This window comes from Argopecten irradians, chromosome 2 (genome assembly GCF_041381155.1).
Source record: "Argopecten irradians isolate NY chromosome 2, Ai_NY, whole genome shotgun sequence".
NCBI classification, from domain to species: Eukaryota; Metazoa; Mollusca; class Bivalvia; order Pectinida; family Pectinidae; genus Argopecten; species Argopecten irradians.
The window spans coordinates 71955335-71978520 of NC_091135.1; the positions used below are offsets into that span (position 1 = coordinate 71955335).

Sequence of the window (23186 nt, forward strand, 5' to 3'; positions counted from 1 at the left end):
GGGATTACTGACTCAGCTAAATAAGCACACTGTGTCAACTCTATTACACAGACAAGGGATTACTGACTCAGCTAAACAATCACACTGTGTCAACTCTATTACACAAACAAGGGATTACTGACTCAGCTAAACAATCACACTGTGTCAACTCTATTACACAAACAAGGGATTACTGACTCAGCTAAACAAGCACACTGTGTCAACTCTATTACACAAACAAGGGATTACTGACTCAGCTAAACAAGCATGCTGTGTCAACTCTATTACACAAACAAGGGATTACTGACTCAGCTAAATAAGCACACTGTGTCAACTCTATTACACAAACAAGGGATTAATGACTCAGCTAAATAAGCACACTGTGTCAACTCTATTACACAAACAAGGGATTACTGACTCAGCTAAACAAGCATGCTGTGTCAACTCTATTACACAATCAAGGGATTACTGACTCAGCTAAACAAGCACACTGTGTCAACTCTATAACACAAACAAGGGATTACTGACTCAGCTAAACAAGCACACTGTGTCAACTCTATAACACAAACAAGGGATTAAGGACTCAGCTAAACAATCACACTGTGTCAACTCTATAACACAAACAAGGGATTAAGGACTCAGCTAAACAAGCACACTGTGTCAACTCTATAACACAAACAAGGGATTAAGGACTCAGCTAAACAATCACACTGTGTCAACTCTATTACACAAACAAGGGATTACTGACTCAGCTAAACAAGCACACTGTGTCAACTCTATAACACATACAAGGGATTACTGACTCAGCTAAATAAGCACACTGTGTCAACTCTATTACACAAACAAGGGATTACTGACTCAGCTAAACAAGCATGCTGTGTCAACTCTATTACATAAACAAGGGATTACTGACTCAGCTAAATAAGCACACTGTGTCAACTCTATTACACAGACAAGGGATTACTGACTCAGCTAAACAAGCACACTGTGTCAACTCTATTACACAAACAAGGGATTACTGACTCAGCTAAACAATCACGCTGTGTCAACTCTATTACACACAATGTATAAGTCACATTGTTGTTGTAATAATCAGAATGCAGTTTCTACATGAATGTTACTGTTGTATAATATAAACCAGAATATTAAGAAATCATAGAAATAAAACTCACATTATCTTGAGCAGCTGCAGATCGAATGATGCCATTGGTTACATCTGGTCGACAAGTCAGGAACAGAAGGCCGTGTTGGGTTTTGACCAATGTTTTTAGAAGTTTATTAATAGCAGGAAAAAGCTGATGGTGTCCAGCGGTAGAAGGTACTGATAGCAGTACAAATAGGGCTTCCAATAGACCACTAGAAACAAAAACAAGGACATAGTCATTCAGATCCCCCGCCAATGGAGATATCAAAGCTGAAGTAAGTTTGATTGTGGAGACTTATGGGTATGAAACAAGAGGCCAATGGCCTCATAACACGATGGTTCAGTTAATTAATGTTCAATAATTGGTTTTGACTAATATTCTTGATTATCACTCATATGCACTGTTTAAACTAATAATTAATTAGGACAATTCAAATGACCACTGGTATTTAATTGTTATCAATGTTGGTATTAAAACAATCATAAAATTCTTTCAAAACAGATGTCATTCATCAAATGTTAAGTTATATATAGATCAACAGTTTTATAAAAATATTAATTTGTGCAGAAAAGTTGTTTTTTTCTGAGCAGGATTTTAGTGTGAGCATACGCAGAAGCAGCATCTTCTTAGTAAGAATATTGTTGGGACCAATTCAAATAGCATTAACTTAACTTTAATATTAAAAAATTTAATAAAATTCAAAATTTAACAAAGTTTTTTATTCAAATTTATCAGAAAATTGTTATATGCTAAAAAATAATTGGGGGAACTTTTTCCTGTATGATTGCTTATCGATATCACACATGTTCAACTATATATAATCAAAGTGTTATGTTGACTAGACTTTTAAAAGATACCTGCTGGAGGAGGGCTTAATTCATTATAGGTGACAAAAAAATCAAAGATGTTTGGCTGTCCTGGTTATAAGAGGTAAACTGAATTTTCTTCAATACATTGAAATTTATTACTTATCTTTTATCTCATTTTCTTCAACACAATATAAATTTCACAATTAAGATAACAATGCACAAGTTGTATTGGCTGGGTCTCGGCACAATGGAATGTGTACTACGGGTCAACAAATTGACATTGGCAGCTACAGTCGCGCCTTTCCCAGGGCCTTGATAAAAAATTCATTAATTAACTCTCAACCATTGTTTTTCCATTTAACAGTAAATGGTATATGTAACACATTTACACACACATATAGGCCTATAAACAGCATCTAGATGAAACTAGGGCACCTGACTTGTGACACTGTCCAGGGAATAAAGATTATCCAACACAGGTAATTATGATGTCATGACACTTTGAGTAACATATTTAAGAATAGAAAAATAATGAGTATTTCTTAATTGCCTAAATCTTTTCTAAACTATATTTCTTTTGTATGAAGTGGTACCGTCGGCCATATAATTTCCCATTATGCATTGTTTTCCTCATTTAAATATTACTATAGACAAAGAAGGAATGAAATATATTTTAATTCCTCAAAAATACAGTTTATGTCTGTTTGTCGCCAAGTTTTATCAGTTCCGTCCTTATCTATAACTACATGTCTGTGCCAAATTTCATTGCTGTTAATGGTGTATAACTTGAGATATCCTGTTCACAAGGTGATTTTCAAAACTAGGGGGTATGCTATCAGCTACGATAAACAGGAAAAAGGAAGTTGAGCTAAAGAAAGATGGAGTATAATTCAAGTAGAGTGGGGCTGCAATTGTTGAATCAGGTATACAGCCTTGACATTTATATTAGACTATATACACAAAGATTGGTGGAGTTTTGCAAAGTAACATTTACCATTTACCATGATATTTTCAGCAATGTTTCCATGATAATAGAAAAAGTGCAAAAAATGAAAATCTAAAAATAGCAAAAGGTACTACTAGACCATAAAAACAATGTGTCTATGAAGTTTCGTGGAAATATCTCTGCTGGTTTTAGAGTTATGCTCCGGAAATGAACCTGCTACAAAAATATAATATTTTCAGCAATGTTTCCATGGTTACGGAAAAAGTGCAAAAAATGAAAACCTAAAAATAGCAAATGGCACTACTAGACCATAAGAACAATGTGTCTATGAAGTTTCATGGAAAGATCTCTGCTGGTTTTAGAGTTGTGCTCCGGAAACGATTCTAGCAATGTTTCCATGGTTACAGAAAAAAGTACAAAAAGTGAAAACCTTAAAATAGCAAAAGGCACTACTAGACCATAAGACTAATGTGCCTATGGAGTTCCATGCATATAACTCAACCAGTTTTCCAGTTATGCTGTGGAAACGAACCTGGTACAAAAATATGATATTTTCAGCAATGTTTCGATGGTTCCGGAAAAGTGCAAAAAATGAAAACCTAAAAATAGCAAATGGCACTACTAGACCTTAAGAACAATGTGTCTATGAAGTTTCATGGAAATATCTCTGCTGGTTTTAGAGTTATGCACCGGAAACGATTCTTACACAAAAATCTGCCATTTTCAACAATGTTTCCATGGTTACAGAAACAAGAGGCCCAGAGGGCCTGTATCGCTCACCTGGTTTGTAATGTCAAGTCATGTTCTGAATACAGGTTCATTGTTTCTTTTCTGAAGGAATTTGAATATTTACCTCTTATTTCCCTATTGGGCCCCGCCCCTCCTGCCCCCGGGGGGGGGGTCAAAGCCAAAATTTATACAAGTTCTGTTCCCCTTCCCCCAAGGTTGTTTGTGGCCAAATTTGGTTACAATCCATGCAGAACTCTAGGACAAGTAGCGATTTATAAAATTTACCTCTATTTCCCCTATTGGGCCCCGCCCCTCCTGCCCTAAGGGGGTCAGAGCCAAAATTTATACAAGTTCTTTCCCCCTTCCCCCAAGGATGTTTGTGGCCAAATTTGGTTACAATCCATGCAGAACTCTAGGACAAGTAGCGATTTATAGGATTTACCTCTATTTCCCCTATTGGGCCCCGCCCCTCCTGCCCCCCAGGGGGTCAGAGCCAAAATTTATACAAGTTCTGTTCCCCTTCCCTCAAGGATGTTTGTGGCCAAATTTGGTTACAATCCATGCAGAACTCTAAGACAAGTAGCATTTTATAGGATTTACCTCTATTTCCCCTATTGGGCCCCGCCCCTCCTGCCCCCAGGGGGTCAGAGCCAAAATTTATACAAGTTCTGTTCCCCTTCCCCCAAGGATGTTTGTGGTTAAATTTGGTTACAATCCATGCAGAACTCTAGGACAAGTAGCGATTTATAGGATTTACCTTTATTTTCCCTATTGGGCCCCGCCCCTCCTGCCCCCCGGGGGGTCAGAGCCAAAATTTATACAAGTTCTGTTCCCCTTCCCCCAAGGAAGTTTGTGGCTAAATTTGATTACAAATCATGCAGAACTCTATGACTAGTAGCGATTTAAAGGAAATGTTGACGGGGGGTCAGAGCCAAAATTTATAAAAAATCTGTTCTCCTTCCCCAAGGATGTTCCTGGTCAAAACTGGTTACATTCCATGCAAAACTCTATGACTAGTAGCGATTTAAAGATTTACCTCTATTTCCTCTATTAGGCCCTGCCCCTCCTGCCCCCGGGAAGTCAGAGTCAAAATTTATACAAACTCTGTTCCCCATCCCCCAAGGATGTTTGTGGCCAAATTTGGTTTCAATCCATGCAGAACTTAAGGACTAGTAGAGATTTACAGGATTTACCTCTATTTCCCCTACTGGGCTCCGGGGGTTCAGGCCAGGTGAGTTAAAAACACAGTATAGAATAGAACTAACCAAACTTGCTTTATTTCAACCTTCGATTAACCCTTTACCACATGTAAGCGCCTTTGGACGCCTTTACCCCATGCCCCATGTAAGCAACTTTGGACGCCCCCGCACCATCTCAATGTAAGCGCCTATGGATGCCCGTACACGATCTCAATGCAAGCGACTCTGGACGCCATTTTGACTATCAATGTTTTGCTAGCTTCGTATCACGTGATAAAAGCGCCACCTGTGTTCAGACTTTACAATCTAATTATAGACGTGACCAAATTTCTAACCAATCAAAAATTGGCACAGTGTTACTATATAAAACTCTTGAATAAATTGACCGAGAAAATCACACATGTGTTCACTGCTACACTCATGTTACCGGGCACGCCATCATGGCTTCTGTTGATGATATTACGGCAGATATTTGTAATTATAAGTACAATGTCATGATATTTAAATATCACCGGCCTAAAAGCATATAATGTTTTATTCAATTTGACCTATTGAAAATCTGACAGTCATGAAGAACGGCGAGGTCCCGTACTATCGCCATTACCTGACGCCGTGTTGGAATGGACTGGCGAGTTTATAGCCGTGAGTGTTGATAATTTTGTTAGAAACTTGTTGTCAAAACTTCAATAAACCTTTAATATACTTCATTTAAAGTTGATAGATTATTTTCGTGCATTTTTCAACGTCAAATAATGTACAAACATCCCACAACAGACATACTACTCGGAACGTTTGAAAGTGAAAGAAGCGGTGAACGTGCAGTGAACAGGCACGAACAAAGCAGAAATAATAGTGTTTTTCAGAGCAAATATATTGATGGAGCCATGATACAGATATTTATTAGTTTGTTTATGATATTTCAAGTAATTTGTGCATAATTTTTCCTAAAAGTTATTAAAAAATCGGCAATATTTTGAGTATTTCCGACAGAGAAAATCACCCATTTTCTGACCTGTAAACGTTTTTATTAATTTTTGAAGTCCTCATGTCGAATGATATTTGGAAATGATAGCATCACTGTGTAGTTTGATTCATTCTGAAGCAACTTTATTACAAAAACATTTCTCAAAAATAAACATGAAAGTAAATAAATCCAACTTTAAAAATGTATTATCAATCCAGACTGAAAACTTCACAAAGTGCCATTGAGATGGTGCATACACTTGACAGATGTTGCAACAATGTTTGCGTTGAACATTGTATACTTTCCTCATGGAAGCATGATGATGCAGTCTACTAGTTTGCATGTGGTAAAGGTTTAAAACAATTTTTTTTCAAGATCCTATCGAGTCCTAAAATACACACAAATCTTACCTGGTCTTGGCGAAGTGATACAAGTTAGGATAGGCATCGTATGGTTTTGTCTTAATCTCAAATGTGTTTCCCGGCAGGGTTCGTCCTGGCTGACCCTACAAGTAGAGAGTATACAAAATTCAATGATCTGTCATGTCATTTTATTGCTATCATTTTTTTTTCATTTCAGTATATTTTATTGTCTAATGTTAAAGACAATCAGAATTGGGCAACAGGCAACATGCCAATACACGCCTTCTCCTATTATTGTTATCAGGGTCAGCAAGATTTAGTTTACCAGGTATAGAGAGAGACATGTGTGTTATGATGTTACTAGAATCAACAAATTCAGAGTCTTTCAAATTCTCCTTAATGATATCGAATAAACATTGTAAAAAAATTCTCCAAAACAAATATGGAGGCTGACTGACTGTACTTACAATCATGTAAGGAGCTATGGCCAAGACTTTTGTGACCTCTTCCAAACTACTGACCAATATATCAATCTCTGTATTGGTCACTGTACTGGTCATCATCAGACTTTCAAGGTCAAGCTCATTACTTTCACTATCTCTCTTTTGACTAGACTCCTGTTCTAGGGCTGCTAGACGATCAACAACACTGTAAGAATAAGAGGTTCATGTAGCTGTATATCAACAAGTACAAAGTAGGAAATCATACTGAATAACATTATAGTGCTATCTCATCAAAATATAATACTACAGATACAAAGTAGGAAATCATACTGAATAACATTATAGTGCTATCTCATCAAAATATAATACTACAGATACAAAGTAGGAAATCATACCTAATAACATTATAGTGCTATCTCATCAAAATATAATACTACAGATACAAAGTAGGAAATCATACCTAATAACATTACAGTGTTATCTCATCAAAATATAATACTACAGATACAAAGTAGGAAATCATACCTAATAACATTACAGTGCTATCTCATCAAAATATAATACTACAGATACAAAGTAGGAAATCATACTGAATAACATTACAGTGTTATCTAATCAAAATATAATACTACAGATACAAAGTAGGAAATCATACTGAATAACATTATAGTGCTATCTCATCAAAATATAATACTACAGATACAAAGTAGGAAATCATACCTAATAACATTACAGTGCTATCTCATCAAAATATAATACTACAGATACAAAGTAGGAAATCATACTGAATAACATTACAGTGTTATCTCATCAAAATATAATACTACAGATACAAAGTAGGAAATCATACCTAATAACATTATAGTGCTATCTCATCAAAATATAATACTACAGATACAAAGTAGGAAATCATACTGAATAACATTACAGTGCTATCTCATCAAAATATAATACTACAGATACAAAGTAGGAAATCATACTGAATAACATTATAGTGCTATCTCATCAAAATATAATACTACAGATACAAAGTAGGAAATCATACTGAATAACATTATAGTGCTATCTCATCAAAATATAATACTACAGATACAAAGTAGGAAATCATACTGAATAACATTACAGTGTTATCTCATCAAAATATAATACTACAGATACAAAGTAGGAAATCATACCTAATAACATTACAGTGCTATCTCATCAAAATATAATACTACAGATACAAAGTAGGAAATCATACCTAATAACATTACAGTGCTATCTCATCAAAATATAATACTACAGATACAAAGTAGGAAATCATACCTGAATAACATTATAGTGCTATCTCATCAAAATATAATACTACAGATACAAAGTAGGAAATCATACCTAATAACATTACAGTGCTATCTCATCAAAATATAATACTACAGATACAAAGTAGGAAATCATACCTAATAACATTACAGTGCTATCTCATCAAAATATAATACTACAGATACAAAGTAGGAAATCATACCTAATAACATTACAGTGCTATCTCATCAAAATATAATACTACAGATACAAAGTAGGAAATCATACCTAATAACATTACAGTGCTATCTCATCAAAATATAATACTACAGATACAAAGTAGGAAATCATACTGAATAACATTATAGTGCTATCTCATCAAAATATAATACTACAGATACAAAGTAGGAAATCATACCTAATAACATTACAGTGCTATCTCATCAAAATATAATACTACAGATACAAAGTAGGAAAACATTAAGTGTATCTCATCAAAATAATACTACAGATACAAATAACATTACAGTGCTATCTCATCAAAATATAATACTACAGATAACAAAGTAAAATCACAATAATAACATTACAGTGCTATCTCATCAAAATATAATACTACAGATACAAAGTAGGAAATCATACTGAATAACATTACAGTGCTATCTCATCAAAATATAATACTACAGATACAAAGTAGGAAATCATACCTGAATAACATTACAGTGCTATCTCATCAAAATATAATACTACAGATACAAAGTAGGAAATCACACCTAATAACATTACAGTGCTATCTCATCAAAATATAATACTACAGATACAAAGTAGGAAATCATACTGAATAACATTACAGTGCTATCTCATCAAAATATAATACTACAGATACAAAGTAGGAAATCATACTGAATAACATTATAGTGCTATCTCATCAAAATATAATACTACAGATACAAAGTAGGAAATCATACTGAATAACATTACAGTGCTATCTCATCAAAATATAATACTACAGATACAAAGTAGGAAATCATACCTAATAACATTATAGTGCTATCTCATCAAAATATAATACTACAGATACAAAGTAGGAAATCATACTGAATAACATTATAGTGCTATCTCATCAAAATATAATACTACAGATACAAAGTAGGAAATCATACCTGAATAACATTACAGTGCTATCTCATCAAAATATAATACTACAGATACAAAGTAGGAAATCATACTGAATAACATTATAGTGCTATCTCATCAAAATATAATACTACAGATACAAAGTAGGAAATCACACCTAATAACATTACAGTGCTATCTCATCAAAATATAATACTACAGATACAAAGTAGGAAATCATACCTAATAACATTACAGTGCTATCTCATCAAAATATAATACTACAGATACAAAGTAGGAAATCATACTGAATAACATTATAGTGCTATCTCATCAAAATATAATACTACAGATACAAAGTAGGAAATCACACCTAATAACATTACAGTGCTATCTCATCAAAATATAATACTACAGATACAAAGTAGGAAATCATACTGAATAACATTACAGTGCTATCTCATCAAAATATAATACTACAGATACAAAGTAGGAAATCATACTGAATAACATTATAGTGCTATCTCATCAAAATATAATACTACAGATACAAAGTAGGAAATCATACCTAATAACATTACAGTGCTATCTCATCAAAATATAATACTACAGATACAAAGTAGGAAATCATACCTAATAACATTACAGTGCTATCTCATCAAAATATAATACTACAGATACAAAGTAGGAAATCATACTGAATAACATTACAGTGTTATCTCATCAAAATATAATACTACAGATACAAAGTAGGAAATCACACCTAATAACATTACAGTGCTATCTCATCAAAATATAATACTACAGATACAAAGTAGGAAATCATACTGAATAACATTACAGTGCTATCTCATCAAAATATAATACTACAGATACAAAGTAGGAAATCATACCTAATAACATTACAGTGCTATCTCATCAAAATATAATACTACAGATACAAAGTAGGAAATCATACCTAATAACATTACAGTGCTATCTCATCAAAATATAATACTACAGATACAAAGTAGGAAATCATACCTAATAACATTACAGTGTTATCTCATCAAAATATAATACTACAGATACAAAGTAGGAAATCATACTAATAACATTACAGTGTTATCTCATCAAAATATAATACTACAGATACAAAGTAGGAAATCATACCTAATAACATTACAGTGTTATCTCATCAAAATATAATACTACAGATACAAAGTAGGAAATCATACTGAATAACATTACAGTGCTATCTCATCAAAATATAATACTACAGATACAAAGTAGGAAATCATACCTAATAACATTATAGTGCTATCTCATCAAAATATAATACTACAGATACAAAGTAGGAAATCATACTGAATAACATTACAGTGCTATCTCATCAAAATATAATACTACAGATACAAAGTAGGAAATCATACCTAATAACATTACAGTGCTATCTCATCAAAATATAATACTACAGATACAAAGTAGGAAATCATACTGAATAACATTACAGTGTTATCTCATCAAAATATAATACTACAGATACAAAGTAGGAAATCATACCTAATAACATTACAGTGCTATCTCATCAAAATATAATACTACAGATACAAAGTAGGAAATCATACTGAATAACATTACAGTGTTATCTCATCAAAATATAATACTACAGATACAAAGTAGGAAATCACACCTAATAACATTACAGTGTTATCTAATCAAAATATAATACTACAGATACAAAGTAGGAAATCATACTAATAACATTACAGTGCTATCTCATCAAAATATAATACTACAGATACAAAGTAGGAAATCATACCTAATAACATTACAGTGTTATCTCATCAAAATATAATACTACAGATACAAAGTAGGAAATCATACTGAATAACATTATAGTGCTATCTCATCAAAATATAATACTACAGATACAAAGTAGGAAATCATACCTAATAACATTACAGTGCTATCTCATCAAAATATAATACTACAGATACAAAGTAGGAAATCATACTGAATAACATTACAGTGTTATCTCATCAAAATATAATACTACAGATACAAAGTAGGAAATCATACTAATAACATTACAGTGCTATCTCATCAAAATATAATACTACAGATACAAAGTAGGAAATCATACCTAATAACATTACAGTGCTATCTCATCAAAATATAATACTACAGATACAAAGTAGGAAATCATACCTAATAACATTATAGTGCTATCTCATCAAAATATAATACTACAGATACAAAGTAGGAAATCATACTAATAACATTACAGTGCTATCTCATCAAAATATAATACTACAGATACAAAGTAGGAAATCATACTGAATAACATTACAGTGTTATCTCATCAAAATATAATACTACAGATACAAAGTAGGAAATCATACTGAATAACATTACAGTGCTATCTCATCAAAATATAATACTACAGATACAAAGTAGGAAATCATACTGAATAACATTACAGTGCTATCTCATCAAAATATAATACTACAGATACAAAGTAGGAAATCATACTAATAACATTACAGTGTTATCTAATCAAAATATAATACTACAGATACAAAGTAGGAAATCATACCTAATAACATTACAGTGTTATCTCATCAAAATATAATACTACAGATACAAAGTAGGAAATCATACTGAATAACATTACAGTGCTATCTCATCAAAATATAATACTACAGATACAAAGTAGGAAATCATACCTAATAACATTACAGTGCTATCTCATCAAAATATAATACTACAGATACAAAGTAGGAAATCATACTGAATAACATTACAGTGCTATCTCATCAAAATATAATACTACAGATACAAAGTAGGAAATCACACCTAATAACATTACAGTGCTATCTCATCAAAATATAATACTACAGATACAAAGTAGGAAATCACACCTAATAACATTACAGTGCTATCTCATCAAAATATAATACTACAGATACAAAGTAGGAAATCATACTGAATAACATTACAGTGCTATCTCATCAAAATATAATACTACAGATACAAAGTAGGAAATCATACCTAATAACATTACAGTGCTATCTCATCAAAATATAATACTACAGATACAAAGTAGGAAATCATACTGAATAACATTATAGTGCTATCTCATCAAAATATAATACTACAGATACAAAGTAGGAAATCACACCTAATAACATTACAGTGCTATCTCATCAAAATATAATACTACAGATACAAAGTAGGAAATCACACCTAATAACATTACAGTGCTATCTCATCAAAATATAATACTACAGATACAAAGTAGGAAATCATACTGAATAACATTATAGTGCTATCTCATCAAAATATAATACTACAGATACAAAGTAGGAAATCATACTGAATAACATTACAGTGCTATCTCATCAAAATATAATACTACAGATACAAAGTAGGAAATCATACTGAATAACATTACAGTGCTATCTCATCAAAATATAATACTACAGATACAAAGTAGGAAATCATACCTAATAACATTACAGTGCTATCTCATCAAAATATAATACTACAGATACAAAGTAGGAAATCATACTAATAACATTACAGTGCTATCTCATCAAAATATAATACTACAGATACAAAGTAGGAAATCATACCTAATAACATTACAGTGCTATCTCATCAAAATATAATACTACAGATACAAAGTAGGAAATCATACTAATAACATTACAGTGCTATCTCATCAAAATATAATACTACAGATACAAAGTAGGAAATCACACCTAATAACATTACAGTGCTATCTCATCAAAATATAATACTACAGATACAAAGTAGGAAATCATACTGAATAACATTACAGTGTTATCTCATCAAAATATAATACTACAGATACAAAGTAGGAAATCATACCTAATAACATTACAGTGCTATCTCATCAAAATATAATACTACAGATACAAAGTAGGAAATCATACCTAATAACATTACAGTGCTATCTCATCAAAATATAATACTACAGATACAAAGTAGGAAATCACACCTAATAACATTACAGTGCTATCTCATCAAAATATAATACTACAGATACAAAGTAGGAAATCACACCTAATAACATTACAGTGCTATCTCATCAAAATATAATACTACAGATACAAAGTAGGAAATCATACCTAATAACATTACAGTGTTATCTCATCAAAATATAATACTACAGATACAAAGTAGGAAATCATACCTAATAACATTACAGTGCTATCTCATCAAAATATAATACTACAGATACAAAGTAGGAAATCACACCTAATAACATTACAGTGCTATCTCATCAAAATATAATACTACAGATACAAAGTAGGAAATCACACCTAATAACATTACAGTGTTATCTCATCAAAATATAATACTACAGATACAAAGTAGGAAATCACACCTAATAACATTACAGTGTTATCTAATCAAAATATAATACTACAGATACAAAGTAGGAAATCATACCTAATAACATTACAGTGCTATCTCATCAAAATATAATACTACAGATACAAAGTAGGAAATCACACCTAATAACATTATAGTGCTATCTCATCAAAATATAATACTACAGATACAAAGTAGGAAATCACACCTAATAACATTACAGTGCTATCTCATCAAAATATAATACTACAGATACAAAGTAGGAAATCACACCTAATAACATTGTAATGTTATCTAATCAAAATATAATACTACAGATACAAAGTAGGAAATCACTGGATAAAAGATATTCAGTTTCTCCACCATTCCAGATAACCCCGACACCAATCTAGACACCAATCTAATAAGAAGCTACTAATTTCAAAAATTTATGTATGTCTACTTCAAAGAGGCACATGACTTGTTAGAATACTATAGGGGACTGTGGATTTTGTACCTTTTCACATTGTCTTTGAAACTTGACAGCAACTCATAAGAGTGAATTTTCTTCAAAAAAGCAGCCAATGCTATGGTTACTCTGGCGACCTGTAAACACATAATTTGGGGATAAGACAATAATCTGCTATGATATTAAGTAATGATAAAAATACTTAAAGGTATGCTTATATTGCTCACTGTTTCAATAAGACTGGTTGAATAATGTCTGTATGAAACCTTAGCTTCAGTCGGTAAACTGCAGAATATTATAACTTAAACTAGTAAAAACCTACAAATATATATATATTGATACCTGTAGATAGTAAAAACCTACAAATGAACATATATTGAAACCTATAGACTAGTAGAAATCTACAAATGTATAAATGATACTAGAAACTAGCAAAAAAACCTACAAATACACATATACAGATACCTATAGACAAGTAGAAATCTATAGATGTACATATATTGATACTAGAGACTAGCAGAAATATACAAATCTACATATATTGATACTAGAGACTAGCAGAAATATACAAATCTACATATATTGATACTAGAGACTAGCAGAAATATACAAATCTACATATATTGATACTAGAGACTAGCAGAAATATACAAATCTACATATATTGATACTAGAGACTAGCAGAAATATACAAATCTACATATATTGATACTAGAGACTAGCAGAAATATACAAATCTACATATATTGATACTAGAGACTAGCAGAAATATACAAATCTACATATATTGATACTAGAGACTAGCAGAAATATACAAATCTACATATATTGATACTAAAGACTAGCAGAAATATACAAATCTACATATATTGATACTAGAGACTAGCAGAAATATACAAATCTACATATATTGATACTAGAGACTAGCAGAAATATACAAATCTACATATATTGATACTAAAGACTAGCAGAAATATACAAATCTACATATATTGATACTAGAAAATAGTAAAAACCTGCAAATGTACAAATGATACTAGAGACTAGTAGAAATATAAAAATCTACATACAGTCAAACCTCGATGTATCGAAATTCAAGGGACCGCCAGAAAAACTTCGAAACATCGAGACTTCGAATTATTCGTGGTTGAAATTAGACCGATGGTTTTTTTTACCATGACCAACTGTGGTAGCTGTGTACATGTCGTCTCCGTTCCGTAAACTTTATAATCATTGTATTTACCACAAGCAAAACAAAATAAAAACGAAGTATGCAATTAATCACATGAATTGCTATCGTTAGCAATACATACGTATATTATAAACAAGACTTACATGTACTAGGCCTAACCCATGTACAAGTGTTCGTTTGGTGACTATTTAAGCGATGGTTGATATTACGGAATGATTATAAAAACGAAAACACGTTGTAAAAACGAAACTAAAAAGGAGGAACCGAAAGCGCTACACCACCTACAAAATACTTCGATTTAGAATGATCGATTTGCTCCAGTATTTATACCAAAGTTTTGCAATGTAACGGTTTTGAGTATGAGTTACTAATAATGTGGCTCGCTGTTTACCATTCTGTAAAATTCTACAAACCGCTACCAATGGCGGCGGCGAACATCAAAAACGACTAACTGTATCTTTGCCGTACTAATGATTTAATAACGCAGCTTGTAAAAACAAAGCACCAGGTATCGGTCTGATTAGTGATATTAATTATCTTGGTGATATCAAGCTAGCAACACAAGCTGTCATAATCCCTATTATCTGGCGAAGGGCCGTCGCGAGACAGCTAGGTGTGACAGCATGCCGCGGGGTATCGGCGAACACCTGATCTGTACAGGTAAATTTTTATTCGAATCATTGAGTGTCAGTTACCTATGATTCTATAACAAATGGTCCATGAAAAAAGTTCGATACATCGAGAACTTCGATTCAAAAAACTTCGATTCATACATGAGTTAGTTAGTAATGTTATATAGTGAAAGAATTCGGGACCAGACAAAAAGTTCGATACAGCGAGAAATTTGATTCATCGAAGTTCGAATCATCGAGGTTTGACTGTATATTGATACTAGAAAATAGTAAAAACCTGCAAATGTACAAATGATACTAGAGACTAGTAGAAATATACAAATCTACATATATTGATACTAGAAAATAGTAAAAACCTGCAAATGTACAAATGATACTAGAGATTAATAAAAACCTGTAAATGTACATAATTCTATTGCTACCTCAAGACAAGGGCCCAATGGGCCCGAATGGCTCACCTGCTATCTGGTAATCATGCATGGTTCATACTTAACAAAGAGGAGAGTAGTGAATAAGCATTTATATCATGCCAAAGCACATAAGAGGCCCCTTTGCCTCTAGGTTATTAAGAAGAAGACATTTAAAGATTTTAGCCTATATGGCCCCTGTGACCTTGAATAAAGGTCAAGGTCATTCATTTGAATGACTTTGTAGCCCTTCATCCCAACATGTCACAGGCTCAATATCAGATCCCTACGCCTCTTGGTTATTAAGAAGAATTAATTTCAAGATAATAACTGTTTTGACCCCTGTGACCTTGAATGAAGGTCAAGGTCATTCATTTGAACAAACTTGATAGCCCTTCATCCCAGCATGTAACTGGCCTAATATCAGGTCCCAACACCTCTTGGTTATTAAAAAGAAGTCATTTCAATATTGTAGCCTATTTGACCCCTGTGACCTTGAATGGACAAACTTGGTAGTAGTTTATCGCAGCATGCCACAGACCCAATATAAGGTCCCGAGGCCTCTGGGTTATTAAGAAGAATTTGTTTAAAGATTATAGCCGATGTGACCCCTGTGACCTTGAATGAAGGTAAAGGTCTTTCATTTGAACAAACTTTGTAGCCCTTCATCCCAACATGTAACAGGCCCAATATCATATCTCTAGGCCTCTTTGTTATTAAGGAGAAGTCATTTAAAGATTTTAGCCTATTTGACCCCTGTGACCTTGAATGAAGGTCAAGGTCATTAATTTTAACAAACTTGGTAGTCATTTATCCCAGCATGCCACAGGCCCAATACAAGGTCCCTAGGCCTCTTGATTATTAAGAAGAAGTTGTTGAAAGATTTAAGCCTATTTTATTTTACCCCTGTAACCTTGAAAGAAGGTCAAGGTCATTCATTAGAACAAACTTGGTTGCCCTTCATCCCAACATGTCACAGGCTCAATATCAGATCTCTACGCCTCTTGGTTATTAAGAAAAAGTCATTTAAATATTTTAGCCTATTTGACCCCTGTGACCTTGAATGAAAGTCAAGGTTATTCATTTGAACAAACTTGGTAGCCCTATATCCCAGCATGTGACATACCTAATATCAGTTCTCTAGGCCCTTGGTTATCAAGAAGAAGTCGTTAAATGATTTAAGCCTATTTGAATGGAGGTCAAGGTCATTCATTTGAACAAACTTGGTAGCCCTTCATCCCAGCATGTCACATGCCAAATATCAGTTCTCTAGGCCTCTTGGTTATGAAGCAGAAGTCTTAACAAGATATTTCAGCCTATTTGACCCTTGTGACCTTGAATGAAAGTCAAGGTCATTCATTTGAACAAACTTGTAGCCCTTCATTTCAGCATGCTATGAGTCAAATTTCAGGACTCTAGGTCTCCAAATATCTTAAGGTTTATGTATACAGATGTACAAAGTTCAGTATTGTTTAACGGTATTACATCTGAGCCAGTCAAGATGGAGAGAGGTATCTTACAAGGAGGGGCCCTCTCCGCAAAAATGTATCTTGTTTTTATTAATAACCTATTGAATCAAGTCGAAAACTGTGGTAGAGGTGCATCTATAATCGATATACCTGCAAATATGCAGGCAGATGATATATGTCTTGTTAGTACAAATAGTATGAGCCTTCAAAAAATGTTAAGTATATGTGTACAGTAGGAAATGGAGATTTTTGTATTCAAGCTCAAAAAGTAAAATTATGGTATTTTCTGATAAGAGAATTTTAAACATCAACTGTACATTTAGTCTTTATAATAATACTTTACCTATTGTTTTAGAAACTAATCATCTTGGTTTTATTATGAATAGTAAACATCAATCCTTTGAAAGGATTAAACAGGCATGTAACAAGTTAAAAGTGGTACCATGGCATTACTACGTTCTGGTGCACACCAGTGTGCCCTGAACCCCCTTACTATTTCAAAAATTATCAAAATAAAAGTTTATCCTTCTGCTCTATATGGGTGTGAGCTTTGGGTGTTATCAAAGCATGATCTATTAATGCTTAAAAAGGCTCAACATTTCATTATAAAGTCTATACAAGGGTTTGACAGAAGAACTAGAACAGATATGTGTACTTCACTAATAGGTTGGACCTCTATTGAGGCTTATATAGATATTAAAAAATTATTGTTCCTAGGCAGAGTTTGCAGAATGAAAAAAACAAATTTGATTTCTAGAATTTTCAATGTGAGATATTTTTTAAATAATGTGACTGCGTATGTTCAAAAAAGGTTTTATTCCAGACATTACCAAAATACTTAAGAAATACAACTTATATGAATATTTCTTAAAATTTTTTGATGATGGATCTTTTCCTTCCAGATATTGTTGGAAGGCATTAGTCCACAAATCTGTAAATACACTGCCCTCCAAAAGTTCTGTTACAACTCTCTTAATTCTGCATAAAATTATTTTTGACAAAATTATTGGGGATAGAATTTTTTTTGTCATTTGTTTTAAATGACGTAAAGGGGGATAATGCTACTTTGGTGTTTTAACACAAAAACTTTTCCTAATAAAGTCCTAAAACAGGTTTTTATTAATAATGCAATTATTTCATATTTCATACAGACCTATCAAATGCCTAGAAATAGTAAAACAAACTCACATATGGACAGTATTTGCATGGAAATTTAATTTAAAATGACAAAATTAATCACTGCTCACCATGTGTCATCTTTTTTGTTATTCTTAAAGTATGATTTAATTATGAAAAGTTTCATGTAACAAAATGCAGCGATTATCTAGAGAAGACCGTTTCCAGTGTGTTTTTTACCATCGCAATTTTGTTCCGGCGGCACAAACTGCAAGGATACTTGGAACTAGCAGGTAAGTGATCATTGTTTACCTTGAAACCTTTGAGGATTTTGCAATTCATAATTTGGTATGCAGTTTAAAGTTTGACCATTTCTCTTTTGTTACAGACAGAACGTGTACAGGGCTATTAAAAGATTCCAAGATACGGGTAACTACGAGGATCGGGAACGTTCTGGTCTTAACAGTTACCCATCGTCAGAAGCGGTTGGCATTTGCACAGAATCACGCAAATTGGACCTGGGTGGACTGGTCAACAGTTCTATGGACTGATGAGTCGAGATTCACTCTCTTCCAAACAGATGGCAGAACATATGTGAGAAGAAGAGTGAATGAACAATTACATCACAAGTGTGTAGTGCCTACAGTTAAGTTTAGTGGGGGTGGTGTGACGGTTTGGGGCGCTATGTCTTTCCGAGGGACTGGATATCTTACTCCTTTGAAAGGAAATCTCAATGGAATAAAGTACATTGACATTTTAGAGAACAGTACAATACCATCAGCACATCTGTTAGGCTACGGCAATAACTTTTTCTTCCAGGATGATGGTGCCCCATGACACAGAGCCTGTATAGTAACTAAATGGAAGGATGAAAACAATATTCAGTCTTTGGAATGGCCCCCACAATCCCCTGACCTGAACCCAATTGAAAACCTGTGGAAAGATCTTGGTATGGAAGTCCGCAAGCACAAGTGCGGAAACCTTGGCGAACTGGAAGCTGCATTACAGCTAGCATGGGATGAGATACCTACTAGAAGATGTAGAACATCAGAAGTAAGTCTGACCGTATACAGGCAGTACTTAGAGCACGTGGAGGATATACCAAATATTAACAGAATAACAATATTTTTGATTTTTAACAAATATTCCAATTTCATTACAATACATGAACTCAGGGCCATTGCATTATCATGAAAAATTGTAAAAGTATTTGGACAATAAAATATTCATGTGATAACTAAATGAATATTGAAATTATTTTGTTTTTTAAATTTATTTATAAAAAATGCATGTGTAACAGAACTTTTGGAGGGCAGTGTATGTATGAAACAAATGCCTGGAAATTGAGAATGTCAAATGACGCAGAATTCATACGATTCTTATCATTACATGATTGTTTAAAACCCCATTACCTCTGGAAACTAGCTCTACGTCATCCAAATTGTCTTGAAAATGTCAGATATATTATGAAAATGATTGTGTCAGTACGTTTAGAAAATCCTGTAATATTATGTCACTATTGTGGACACTTTTATACTGATATTGTTAGTCATATTGTTTTGAATTGTTCATTAACTGACCAAATAAGAAATAATGTCATATTTTCAATTGCATCAATCACAAATGTAGATTTTATTTCATATTTATACTCCCTCTCAGATTTTGAGCTAATTTTATGTATTATTAGGAGGTCCCTTGGACTATACATTGGAATGGTATGATATAGAACAATTCAGATTGACATGCGTGTATACTTTAAAAAAGATGTTCAATTTGTATTTACACCCGGTCCACCCCAACTGCGAACGATGCGTGTATATAAACCCCTACCGCTCTACCGCTGACTTGTATCGATGTATTGAATGAGTGTAGTTATTTATAGACTCCAGTACTGTCGCCAAATCCACAGGTAAACTGGTACTGGATGCTACGCTCGGGCCTCTCATCCAGCTTAACGAAACTGAATGGCTAGTTAGCTTAACCGATCTATATATCATCAACAATGCGTCTGTATCTACTTAAAAACAAAACAAATATTCTTCAAATTGCATAAAAATTCACTTGACTAGTATTTCTTTATTTTAGATATTTTAACAAATCTTCATATTTCTAGTAAAACTGCATATGAAACTCCTTATAGATCTAGCTATGCTCATTACGTAGGGAACCGCCATAACATGTCCCGGCTGCAGGCCGTGTGCAAAAAGTCAAAACACACGTGGGATTTATAAGACGAGTCCTAAACTGTCCTATATTTAGGATTTTCAATAAGTGGTTTGTAATATTATTACAGCAAAACTGACAAGCTAGAAGGTTAGTGGCATTTTAACCGTACTGTTATATATAATTAGCCATCAGCTTGGATCTGGTGCCGTACAGATAGTGAGTTCACTCACGATGTGATTATTGCAAGCCAACGTAAATGCTATCGGAATGCTCTTTAAAGTTTGTTAATGATCTCAAACACACTTAAAACTTATTGTGGCAATATTAAAGTAACTAAATTATAATATTTTCAAATAGTTCTGATAACTATTCATGTGTAATATCTCCAGACATTGACATGTGTACGGATCGAATACGGCGGACTGCCAATGTTTTTGACATGTTCTGCAAGATATATTTCACTGTTTCAGTTACGGTGGCCAATAAAAGAAAACAAGCACAGTGCAATTATATTATGTTATTTCTTCTAAATAAAACACTTTTTGTGCAAGTTGTCAAGCATTTATTGTGAATGTTTTGCAATGAAATTACCACCTTTATAACACTGAATTTGTGGTTCCCCGGACATCGTTTTCCCCAAAATTTGAATGCGCAAAATATACCGATAGTAGATTTTTTTCAGTATTTAAAGCCATAAGAAAAAATACATGTGCAAAGTACACTGGTGTGTAAGTAACACAAGATTTTACGGTATTTGTAACATTTACGATTGTGTTTGGTCAAGGATTTATATGTGAGAAGGATTCGTGTCTGTCTCTTTACATTACTAAACACCACGCGAGACGCCTATGAACCGGGAATAAAAACCGTTTTTCTCAACAAATACTTGTCTTATCGAGTCAAACGAAACACCATTGTAAAGTTTATTAAATTTCACGACGTTTATAACTTGTTTTAAAGACGGAATGTCTAGGGGATATGTCTTAAATTTTCGTTAAAAAAAAACTCGACAGCTCATGAAATGACAGCACCGCTTCAGAAAGTAAGATGGTAACCCTCGCACCCGCAAGCTACATCAAAGGCTGCGCCGGCGGATATCAAAGGAAAATCAGTCGTCGCCCAACGTCACGGTCAGTGCACAAACACAAAAGCGCCTGCCTTGGACTTCCCCAAAACCCAGTGTGACTTATCCTTCTCATATACGTCCTTGGTTTGGTATAGCTGATGTAGCCAGAGCGCCCCGCGATTTACCTGTGGATTTGGCGACAGTACTCGAGTCTAAAAATAGCCACGTTGTGTCGGTAGAGTGTTAGCGTTTATCGCTACACGGTACAGAATTTCTCGCTGTGTTACAAATCAATCGATTGACGGTAAGGAACTTCATAATATTTATCATTCGCAGTTGGGGTGGACCGGGTGTAAACGTAACTGATTAAAACTTGCTTGTTTATGATTATTTATAAATATTGAAAATAATTTGATATAGAAATATTCGAGAGAATTGTGCCCTCTTCTCTCTTTCTCTGATTTATAATAATCATGTTATGTATTTTCCCCCTATCCCGTCTCTTCTTTTGTACATATTATCTCATGCTGTTATCATATGTATTTTCATTTACATTTGTATTATCATTATATACTCTTCATTTAGGAGGAAATAAAGATAATAATAATAATTATTATTATTTTATTTCCAGAAACTATGAACTAAAATATTCCTGTAAGAGATAAGTACGACCAACATACCTGTTTGTTCATCATACATTCAATAAGTCTTTCATAACAACTCTCTTTTGTCTCTATTATTTCTTCCTTGACATGTTTATCTTTTCCACTTTCAACTTTGACCTTTGCACTCTGTTGTGGGTGTTTGCCTAGGAACCACTGCATACCACTGCTGAAGCGTGTCGTTTGGTCAATGGCCCGTATGATTTGGAGTTTCAGGGAGAAGGACATGTATGGTGCACCAAACAGATCCAACAATTTGTGTTGTATGTCTTGGGTCTGTACAAACATCATTATAATAATTGGCATTATAGGGATCACAGAGTGTGCACAACATTAAATATAACATAACCCAAGCCTTAAGAAAGCATAAATATTCTGCTTCAGAACAAGAGGCCAAGAGGTCCTGTATTGCTCACATTTTTTTTTTAGTAATTATCATAACAAGAGATCCCCGAGGGATCTTGGCGACCACCAAAGAATGATCTATGTCTGACAATGGAAAGAGGGATCTTTTCCCTGCTTTTCAAACTTATTCAAACACACTACATAAATTTGAGACAGATCTCTTCAGCACTTTCTAAGAAATAGTGGTAGCAAACTTTAACAATGAAATCCAAGATGGCAGCAGGTTGGCCATCTGGTTGACCAATCAGTCTCAAAAGGCATTATGCACAA

At 33.4% G+C, this 23186-nt stretch overlaps 1 protein-coding gene across 1 annotated transcript in view; it reads right to left on the bottom strand.

Moving 5' to 3' along the window:
• LOC138316835 (protein virilizer homolog) overlaps positions 1-23186 on the bottom strand; it is a 96983-nt gene that overhangs the window by 35330 nt on the left and 38467 nt on the right. The window contains exons 15-19 of the mRNA XM_069258490.1: positions 22530-22787; positions 13850-13938; positions 6601-6781; positions 6182-6276; positions 1152-1335 (exon numbers count right to left, since the gene is read on the bottom strand). Coding sequence (XP_069114591.1) covers positions 1152-1335; positions 6182-6276; positions 6601-6781; positions 13850-13938; positions 22530-22787 — 807 coding nt within the window. The remainder of the gene's footprint in view (positions 1-1151; positions 1336-6181; positions 6277-6600; positions 6782-13849; positions 13939-22529; positions 22788-23186) is intronic.